Source organism: Cricetulus griseus, chromosome 4 (genome assembly GCF_003668045.3).
Source record: "Cricetulus griseus strain 17A/GY chromosome 4, alternate assembly CriGri-PICRH-1.0, whole genome shotgun sequence".
NCBI lineage: Eukaryota > Metazoa > Chordata > Mammalia > Rodentia > Cricetidae > Cricetulus > Cricetulus griseus.
Genome location: NC_048597.1, coordinates 90,546,769 through 90,557,222, shown reverse-complemented (window position 1 = coordinate 90,557,222; position 10,454 = coordinate 90,546,769). Strand labels below are relative to the sequence as shown.

General features: G+C 49.5%; 1 protein-coding gene across 2 annotated transcripts; it reads left to right on the top strand.

Annotated features, from left to right (window-relative positions):
• The first annotated feature begins 1,790 nt into the window (after window positions 1–1,790).
• Window positions 1,791–10,065, top strand: Pus1 (pseudouridine synthase 1). Of its 2 annotated transcripts, none has more exons than XM_027415901.2 (6): window positions 1,791–1,897; window positions 2,560–2,770; window positions 5,156–5,293; window positions 7,566–7,668; window positions 8,569–9,260; window positions 9,756–10,065. In XM_027415901.2, exons 2-6 carry the CDS (start codon window positions 2,570–2,572, stop codon window positions 9,801–9,803), a joined length of 1,182 nt encoding a protein of 393 aa, XP_027271702.1. In that variant the 5' UTR covers window positions 1,791–1,897; window positions 2,560–2,569; the 3' UTR covers window positions 9,804–10,065. The 2 variants fall into 2 exon arrangements, with proteins under 2 accessions (XP_027271702.1, XP_027271701.1); XM_027415900.2 differs by lacking the exon at window positions 1,791–1,897 and adding an exon at window positions 1,939–2,212.
• The last annotated feature ends 389 nt before the right edge of the window (window positions 10,066–10,454 follow it).

Below are 10,454 nucleotides of genomic sequence, written 5' to 3'. Positions count from 1 at the left end.
AGTAACCTGGAATATGTTTTACCCTTGCATACACATGGCTCCCTGACTGTCCCATTTCAAGTGGTGGACACTTGAGTGGTGTCCAGTCCAGTACCCCATCTCTCTCTCTCTCTCTCTCTCTCTCTCTCTCTCTCTCTCTCTCTCTCTCCCTCTGTGTGTGTGTTGTGTGTGTGTGTGTGTGTGTGTGTGTGTGTTTTAAGGTTTATTTATTTGTTATGTATACAGTGTTCTGTCTGAATGTATCCTTGCAGGCCAGAAGAGGGCACCAGATCTCATCACAGATGGTTGTGAGCCACCATGTGGTTGCTGGGAACTGAACTCAGGACCTCTGGAAGAGCAGCTAGTGTTCTCAACCACTGAGCCACCTCACCAGCTCCTGTGTGGCTTTATATATCTGATAAAGCCAAGAGTCTGAATAGGGAAGTATCCTGGGTCAGCCAGGCGGGTGTACAAGGGAACCAGAGATGGGTGAAACTCATCATTTCTGAAAGAGTGACAAAGGATGTAAGATGAGGATGGGAATGCTCAGGATGAATGTGACAGCCAGAAAATGGGGGATGAAGTCAGAGAAGGAACTGGGGCCTATGCACCAGTGGCTGCATGCTCGGTATCATGTTTGCTCTGTGTCAGTCCTCAGCAAAATTAGAAAAAATAAGACTGATGTGTGAAGTTAGATGTTGTGATTCACGCCTGTAATTCCAGCATTTGGGAGGCTGAGACAGGAGGGTTGCCAAAAGTTTGGGGACAGGAGCTGGGTGGGTATGGGGGTGCATACCTTTAATCCTTGCATTTGGGAGGCAGGGTTTCTCTGTGTAGCCCTAGCTGTCCTAGAACTCGCTCTGTAGACCAGGCTGGCCTCGAACTCACAGAGATCCACCTGCCTCTGCCTCCCGAGTGCTGGGATTAAAGGGTAGCACCACCACTGCCCGGCTTATATATTTGTCTGTCCTATCTATCTATCTATCTATCTATCTATCTATCTATCTATCTATCTATCTACCTACCATCTAGCCACCTATCTATGTGAGTTCCAAGCTATCTACTTACTTACCTATCTACCTCCCTACCTCCCTACCTACCTATGTGAGTTCTGGGCTGGTTAGGGCTACGTATAAGACCAGACTGACCTTGAACTCGAAGAGATCTGCCTGCCTCTGCCTCCCAAGTGTTGGTATTAAAGGCGTGAACCACAGTTGCCCAGCCTATCTACCTTTCTATCTATCTATGATCTATTTGTGTGAGTTCCAGGCTGATAATAAGACTCTCAAAGAAAGAAATGGAAAATGGAGCTGGATGTAGACACCTGGCTAGATCCCATTTATGTGATCCAGGACCAGAACCTGAACCTGTGCCCGACTTCATCAGTTAACAGGGCGACAACAGAATGATACCCACGGCTTCGTGCTATTAAATACATCAGTGTCTGGCAACTGGAGCATTTTCTGGAAACGACAAATGCTGGCATGCTTGATGGTCTGCATCCCGCAAACCCTGTGGTGGAAACTGCAAGAGCCGCTGTGATCTCTCAATCAATGCCAGGGTTGATACGTTAGGCGTTCACGCAAGGGCCCACTTAGAACCGCTGAGACGGTGATGGGGTTATCTGGGCTTTCACAGTTATTGCCTGGTGCGTACTGTACCTGGCTCCCTGGTACATTCCTAGCCTGAACATTTTAATGATGCGGTTTCACTTTTCATGACACAGCAACCGCCGGCTTTCTGCTTCTTGGGAGAGCCGCAGCTAGGCTAGCTTTGATCCTGGTTGGGAAGCCCCACCCACTGGGTCCACCCCACTGGGCGCGTCCCAGAAAGACTTTTTGTCCGCCTTCGGCCGCCTTCCAACGCTGGCCCGCTTCCGCCTTCGTCCACGTGGTCGGCTCCGGGGGTCCGCGGCGCCGTGAGTGGGGCCGGCGGGACATTCCTCGCTCCGCACGCGCGCCAGCTGCGCGGTGTCTAGGGCGGCGGGTGTGCGGGGGGCAGGGGCTCTGGGGGAGTCAGGTCAGCCTAGGATCAGGAGCGCCGCAGGGCCGGAGCTAAGGATTCAGGAAGGAAGACAGGGCAAAGGTGTCCGGGGTGCAGAGTTCGTCAGGGATCCGTGAGGTCGAGGATCGCCTCCCGCCACCCTGTCGCGCATGGGCTTCCCCCGCCTGTGGGCCGCACTGCTGAGAGCCTGGGGACGGTGGACGGCGTGTCCTGGTCCGCGCGTGCCCGGGTAAAGACCCCGCGACCGGCGCCTCTGCCCTGAGTTCCCACTGCTGCCCTGGCTGCCTGCCTGCCTGCCTCTGCATGCTTTCCTAGGTCTTATCTCTGTCTTGTACTGCCCTGAGCTGTCGGCCTCTGGCTGGAGCGCTACCTGCTTTTGTCCAGCTGAGCCCCCAACTCCACCCTGGAGTTGCCACTGTTTCCCTACCCCAGCCACTCTTGTCATTGATGAGCCGGACTGATCTTCCATTAGGCCAGGTCTTCAGAGACCGTTGAGGCAGGCAGAGCTGGGGCCTCTCATCAGGCTCTGTTCTTGTATCCTTTACCACCTTGGTCACTCATGCCTATTTTTCTCAGCCTGCCCCCTATGGCTGCAAACAAGGTGCCACCAGCGCTGGCCTCACACCAACAAGACAGGAAGGTCCGAGGTGGCTGGGTCTGGGAGGAGACACCGCATCCTCCCAAGAGGGTCAAGAGCCTTGAGGATGAAGAGGCTCCACGCAAGCTGCCAAAGCGCAAAATTGTGCTGCTCATGGCCTACTCCGGCAAGGGCTACCACGGCATGCAGGTGAGGAGGGCTGCTCCTGGACAGCACCTACCTAGGTCAGCTCCTGCTTCCCTGATGTTACTCAGAGCGAGGCCGTCCCAGGAAATAGCAAACACTGAGAGTCCTCCATACGAGACTTGGATGGTTGTTTTCCAGTATGGATAGGCCGGCTCTGTAGCCGATTCACGTTGACCTTGGGAGCTGTGAGTCTTCCATCAGGATGGCACCTGCATGGTACCTATGGAACTGTGTGATGTGGGGCAGGTTTACTGATGCCGAGAGCGGAGACCAGAGAGCTGGCAGGTGCTACCTGTCTAGTATCCTGAGGAGCAGATGAACCCTGCTGAAGAGCATTAGTGTCTCTGGGGCAAGCTGGCACCTAGGCTCTGTCTCTAACCCAAGCTGACCTTCTGAAAGGGGTGCTCACCAGTGTGGGAAGAATCTTCTTCCTTGTTGTCACCTCTGCTGTTGACAGTGTTCCTGTTTCTAATTTTTCTTAAAACAATTTTTTCTTTTTTTTTTTGTGAGACAGGGTTTTTCAGCGTAACAGCCCTGGCTGTCCGGGAACTTGCTCTGTAGACCAGGCTGGGCCTCAAACTCACAGAAATCCACCTGTCTTCTGCCTCCCGAGTGCTGGGATTAAATGCATATACCGACACACACCAGGGTTTTATTTATTTATTGTTTATTTTATTTTATTTACTTTTTGGTTTTTTGAGGCAGGGTTTCTCTGTGGCTTTGGAGCCTGTCCTGGAACTAGCTCTTGTAGACCAGGCTGGTCTCGAACTCACAGAGATCCACCTGCCTCTGCCTCCCGAGTGCTGGGACTAAAATCGTGCTCCACCACTGCCCAGCCAGGTTTTTATTTTTAACATTTATTTTTATTTTGTATCTCTGGGTGTTTTGCCTGCTTGTATGTCTGTGTGCATGTGCATGCACTACCTACAGAGGCTAGAAGAGGGTCCCCTGGGACTGGAGTGACAGACAGTTGTGAGCTGCCATTTGGGAGCTGATAATCAAACCCAGCCCTCTAGAAGAGTGCTCTTAACCACTGCACCATTGCTCTGATCCCTTTCCTCGGTTTTTAAACCTTCCTGAATGGTGGTGGTAGTGCATAACATTAATCCCAGCACTGGGAGGCAGAGGCAGGCAGATCTCTGGGAATTCAAATCCAGTCTGGTCTACAAATCAAATCCAGGACAGCCAGGGCTGTTCATAGAGAAACCCTGGCTTGGATAAACAAAACAAAACAAAACAAAACCTACCAACAACAAAATACCTTAATCTTGATTCATAGGATGGAGTTCATTGCTGTGATGTGTCCAACCAAAACAGTGGCTCCATAAAATAATGTCAGTAATTTTAAGAATGAATGATAGCAGTGACACAGTCATGTTCTGTTTTACTTTAAAAAACATCACAGTCTGATTGGCATGGTGGCACATGGCCTGTCATCCTGGCATTCAGGAATTTGGTGCAGGAGGATTGCAAGTTTAAAGACAGGCTGCTTTTGATCTGGTATTGACTATGACATTGGTGAGAATATAGAGTGTTCACTGCTCCTGGGGTGACTGGTCTGCTCTTTGGAGGGCAGTTCTGAGTATGGAAAGTTTTTATCTATCTATCTATCTATCTATCTATCTATCTATCTATCTATCTATCTATCTATTTTGGTTTTTCGAGACAGGGTTTCTCTGTACTGCTTTGGAGCTTGTCCTGGAACTCACTCTGTAGACCAGGCTGGCCTCGAACTCACAGAGATCCCGCCTGCCTCTGCCTCCCGAGTGCTAGGATTAAAGGCATGCGCCACCAACGCCCGGCTAAGTTTTTGTTTTTTAAGATTTCTTTATTATGTATATAGTGTTCTGCCTTCATGTATTCCTGCAGGCCAGGAGAGGGCACCAAATCTCATTACAGATGGTTGTGAGCCACCATGTGGTTTCTGGGAATTGAACTTAGGACCTCTGGAAAAGCAGCCAGTGCTCTTAACCTCTGAGCAATTTCTCCAGTCCAGAAAGTTTTTACTGTAGGCTGTCTGAAGAGTTTTGTGCCTTCCCAGTAAGATTCTGTTTGCCTCAGTTTCCCCATTAGGGAAATGACAAAGGTGCCTGGCTCACAGTGCTGAGTGAGGATTGTGGTCACTTTGTTTGTTAAAATCTTTTTATGTGATTTGGGAAGAGTCCCTGACTTCATGGTGCATTTTGGGGTGGACTTCAGTGGCAATGAGGGCAGACCTTGGGAAGATGTTCTCACACAGGGAGCTTGGCTGAGAACACACCCTAGACCAAGGTTAGCACAGGCTGAGAGGCGCAGCATTAGAGCCGGTTCCAGAAATGACACTCAGCTTCCTGACATGCAAACATTCCCAAGAGCTCATGAAAACAGGATGTCCATTTTTTTCTTTAGAGGAATCTGGGGTCCTCTCAGTTCAGGACCATTGAAGATGATTTGGTATCTGCCCTAGTCCAGGCAGGTTGTATCCCTGAAAACCATGGCACAGACATGAGGAAGATGTCCTTTCAGCGATGTGCTCGCACAGACAAGGTATGTGCCCCATTTGCCTGCAGCTTTCACTTGTCCTGTCGCCTCAGGGTTCACCTGTCGGAAGGGATCCTTGTCAGGGGTTATGCCTGATGAGGCATGATAGCAATTTTGATAATAGTGACATGGTTTGTGTTCTGTTTTACTTAGAAATACAAAGAAAACATAGGTTGGCTGAGTTGGTGGTGCTTGTCTATCATGCCAGTATTTGAGGGAAAGAAAACTTTGTTTTGTTGTAGGGAGGGCCAGGAGCTCGGACTGCTAAGCTGGTGCTCGGTCCCAGGTGGGCTGCATAAGACCGTCTTCACTGGGGGCTGCAGAGGTGGCTAGGAGATTAAGAGCCCTGGCTGTTCTCCCAGAGGTCCCCAGTTCAATTCCCAGCAACCACATGGTGGCTCACAACCATCTGTAATGAGATATGGTGCCCTCTTCTGGCGTGCAGGCATATATGGAGGCAAAATGTTGTATACATAATAAATAAATCTTTAAAAGAAAAAGACTGTCTTCACTGGCTTTTGCTGTCTTTGGACAGCTCTGTCTCAGGCCAAAGGCAGCAAGTGGCACGTCTTTGTCTAACAGTCATGCACAATAGCCTCCCACAAAGTGGATATGATTATTAGGGTGACTGCACTTGTTTTGTTTAGGTGGGTGGATTTTTCCTCCCTTAATTTTGGTTTTGATTTTTTTTTTTTAATCTGAAACAACAAAAGAGATGATTATTGGGTTGGAAAGAGCATTTAGCATTTAAGAGCACTTACTGTTCTTCCAGAGGATTAGAATTTGATTCCTAGCACCCACATCAGGTGGCTTACATCTCCCATAACTCCAACTCCAGGGCAAAGACCAACACAGGCTGGTTTGGTTCTAAACAAGGCAGGTCTCACAGGCTGTCGTTCTAACTCTAGGAGAAACAAATTATGAACAGTTGCCCCCAGTGCAGCAACTTGTATCAGTGTCCCCAGCCTCTGGCATATCTTATACCTGTTCCCTAGCCTTTGGGGACCTCTTTGGGCTTTGCCTGGACATTTGCTTCTTCCATCTATGTACTTGTGACTGTGATTTCTGATAGAGCTAGTTATGGTTAATCTTAATAGTCTGACTGCATCATTTATCTGCATAGCCAAGATGTGTTCATTGCAACATATAGTCAGTGTGAGCATCTACCAGTGGGACATGTCTTCCCCCTCCCTTTGTGGGTACTAGGACTTTTTATTATTGTTTTTGTTGTTTATGAGTATGGGTATGCACATGTGGAAGTCTGCACAACTTCTGAGTAGTCATTTCTAGCATGGGTTCCGGGGATTAGGTCATCAGACTTGCATGGCAAATGCTATCACTACTCAGCTGTCTCTCCTGCCTGGGTCAGAGGTCTTTGACAACATTGTGTACCCACGTGATAAGCATATTGCCACAATGGCTCATCTCACAGAATAGGCTGCATGTAGCTGATGGCCTAGCTTTTATACTCCAAATCACAAGGTCAAATACTGCTGTCTCTGATTGGCTTGGGTGTCCATCCTGGAATCAATTCCTGGTTGATGGTGGTACTTGGGGGTACAGCTTGAGAGTCTGCATCACATTCCCAGGCCTGGGACATACAAACACATGTCTGGGCCTGCGTCTTTATGATTGGATTGACCTCCAGGAGAACCTGCTGTGTGTAGATTGGGGTGGTAGGGCTTGAAAGCACTTATGTGTTCTATAACACAGCCAGACTATACATATACATACATACATACATACATACACACACACACACACACACACACACACACACACACACACACACATACACACATCCATAAACACATACATATATATGGTCTCAGAAGTTGTGAGCCTAAGGCAGAAGGATTTCAAGTTCAAAGATAGCCTAGGCTACAGAGTTGAAGGCTTTATAGCAGGATTCTGTCTTAAAACAAATGAGAGAAGAACACTGGGTCTACTTGTACCCACTTGTCATCCTAGCAGAGGAGGAGGGGTTGTGGGAAGACTGTTACAAGTTTGAGGTCATCTTGGTGTACCTAGTGAGTTACAGGCCAGCTAGGGTTATGTAGGGAGACCCACTCCCCAAAGCACTCCCAAACAAACAAGAACAAGCTCAGTGAGAACAATATGCTGTAACTGCTTGTTGCTGGTGCAGGACCAGAATGGGATGCTGCTGGCTGAGCTGGAGTGTTGGCTTCTTCTTCTGCCAGAGGACCAGGGTATGAGGGTTGTGCTGGAGGACAAGACCCCTTAACCCACCTCTCCTCATGCTCTGCTTTCTTTGCAGGGTGTGTCTGCAGCTGGGCAGGTAGTATCCCTAAAGGTGTGGCTAATTGATGACATTCTGGACAAGATCAACAGCCACCTTCCATCCAACATTCGGATTCTGGGTAAGCTTGCCTTCCTGTGCAAGCACCCGAGTGGCTCCCCTCATATGGACAGAGGCTGTGCTTGCCCTGCCACTTCTGGCCAAGTTCTTTGGGAATGAAATGGAGAAGCTTGCAGGTGCTCAGCAGATGGTGGGGTGCTGTGAATGTTCAGTGTTGCTCCCTCAGGGTTAGCTACTTGAGCACACAGTTCCTTTCTCATAAAATGGTGGTTGTGAACGTGTAGGCAGATGGTTAAAAAAAGGTCAGCCGTGCTCTTTTGTAACGGGACTGGCAAATGGACTTTTAGAATCTGGAGCCTTATGCTTGTTCTAAGCCATATTTCTAGGCCCTCTTAACTTTTTTGTTGTTGTTGTTTTTCGAAACAGGGTTTCTCTGTGGCTTTGGAGACTGTCCTGGATCTAACTCTTGTAGACCAGGCTGGTCTCGAACTCACAGTGATCTGCCTGCCTCTGCCTCCCGAGTGCTGGGACTAAAGGCGTGCACCACCACCGCCCGGCTGGTGCCCTCTTCTGGTGTGCAGATATACATGGAAGCAGAATGTTGTATACATAATAAATAAAATCTTAAAAAAAAAATTCTGCTGCTGTATCTGTAGAAAGACTTAGCATTCTAGGTCCTAGCTTCCCCCTTCAGGTGGCTCATGACTCAAGGCTTGGTCAAAAGCTGCTGTAGATTTATAACCTGGGCTTGGCGTGTTTGCCAGCTCCAGTCCCAGCAGATCCTTAGGTTTCTATCATCTGGGTTTATTTCATTCTGGGTTTCAGCATTGTATGGATTCTGAGTTCGGAGTCAGAACTGGGAACCTGTCCTGGGCAAGTGGTGCCAGAATCATGCTGTCAGGATGTTCCCACCCTGGAAGTGTTCCTACTCATCTGGGTTTCTTATGTGCCGCCCCTCTAGGATTGAAGAGGGTCACAGGTGGCTTCAACTCCAAGAACAAGTGCGATGCCAGGACCTACTGCTACATGCTACCCACCTTTGCCTTTGCTCACAAAGACCGGGATGTACAGGATGAGAGTTATCGCTTAAGTCCAGAGACCTTGGAGCAGGTCAACCGGCTTCTGGCCTGCTACAAGGGCACCCATAACTTCCACAACTTCACCTCACAGAAGGGGCCAAGAGAGCCCAGTGCACGGCGCTACATTCTGGAAATGTACTGTGAAGAGCCCTTTGTACGGGAGGGCCTGGAGTTTGCAGTGATCAAGGTGAAGGGCCAGAGCTTCATGATGCACCAGATCCGGAAGATGGTTGGCTTGGTGGTAGCCATTGTCAAGGGTTATGCCCCTGAGAGTGTCCTGGAGCGCAGCTGGGGCGAGGAGAAGGTGGATGTACCCAAGGCACCGGGGCTTGGCCTAGTCCTGGAGAGGGTGCACTTTGAGAAGTACAATCAGCGTTTTGGCAGTGATGGGCTCCATGAACCCCTGGACTGGGCACAGGAGGAAGGGAAGGTGGCTGCTTTCAAGGAGCAATACATCTATCCTACCATTGTCAGCACTGAGCGGGATGAGCGGTCCATGGCCCAGTGGCTCAGCACTCTGCCTATCCACAACTTCAGTGCCACTGCACTTGGAGCGGCCGGCACAGGTGCCAAGGTAGGAGCCTGGTCTATAGAATGCATATGTGTACATACTGGGGCTGGGCGGGCTGGGTAAACACTTGTCTTCAGCCCCAGTTGTAGACAGCAAGCTGAGTCACAGAGAATCCCCAAAGTCACACAGCCCCTGGAGGAATGGGGGGTTACGTGGTCCCTGGGCTACCTCCTGCTCCTGCCCCACCCTGTGATCTCAGCTGCGTGCTGAGGTAGTTGTTGACTCAGCAGCCCAGCTGTCGTCTAGGCAAGGCTTGCTCATGGGCTGGCATTGGGCTGAAGCTGCCGAGTAGTCTGTCTGGTCACCACTAAAGGTGTAGGCTGCTTGTGCCTGTCTGTTCAGTTGCAGTCTGTTCCTGTGGTCTTCCCTCTACTAGTTTTGAGCTCAAGCACTTGGCACTATGCCCAGGATTCCATTGTTTTCCCCCATGCCTCACACATGGGAGTGCCTACAAGTTGGGTCTTACAGTCCTTTTCTTGTCTGTCCCCCTTCCTACAGGTCCCCAGTTCCCTGGAGGGCAGTGAAGGGGACGGAGACACTGACTGAAACTACAGCTGCTGGCCACTGCTGTGAGGGTTGAGGCTGGAGTCTCTGCACTTGCCTGTCTCTTGGGACAGGAAAGCCAAGAATTCTGGGGCCAGTTTGTGGATGTAGCCTGGCTTCATAACCTCAGGATATTAAATTTCTCATTCTAGGAATTAGCTGCCTCTTTCAGCCCATGCATTGTGTGTATACACCTTAGCATGAAAGGACACATTTTTAAAAAAAGAAGTGATTTTTTCCTATTAAATATGTTTTGCTTAGTGAATTATTCTTTTCCTATTTTTCCTTTTTTGATTGTGAGAAGATGGCTGGGGACACCGCTGTGTTTGGGATAGTTGAAGGGCACAAAGGGTCAGCATGAGGGTGTGATTGACAGGCAGTGCAGGCAGTAGACGTAGGTGAGTGCAGTGGTATGTCCTGCCACCAGCAGTATGCTTCCAATTGCTACCTGTACCCTCTTTCTTCTATCCTGGCCTGTTCTTTGAGTCCAGTCCCATTTTCTTTGAGGTGGTTACCTTGGTAATGTGAGCTGTTGGTTGTGATTTCATGCTTCTTATTCTTGGACTTTGGAGTGACCCCAAGTGGGGTGCTTCCATGCCCTGGTATTCTTCACCTCTTTTGGGTCTCCTTTCCTAAACTGCATGACTGTTCGTG

Excerpts from the sequence above, each read along its gene's own strand:
- Pus1 (XM_027415900.2), top strand. The coding sequence starts at position 2,133 with ATGGGCTTCCCCCGCCTGTGGGCCGCACTGCTGAGAGCCTGGGGACGG. Across the intron at positions 7,669-8,568 it reads ATCCAACATTCGGATTCTGG|GATTGAAGAGGGTCACAGGT; the intron begins GTAAGCTTGCCT and ends CCGCCCCTCTAG. Across the intron at positions 9,261-9,755 it reads CGGCCGGCACAGGTGCCAAG|GTCCCCAGTTCCCTGGAGGG; the intron begins GTAGGAGCCTGG and ends CCCTTCCTACAG.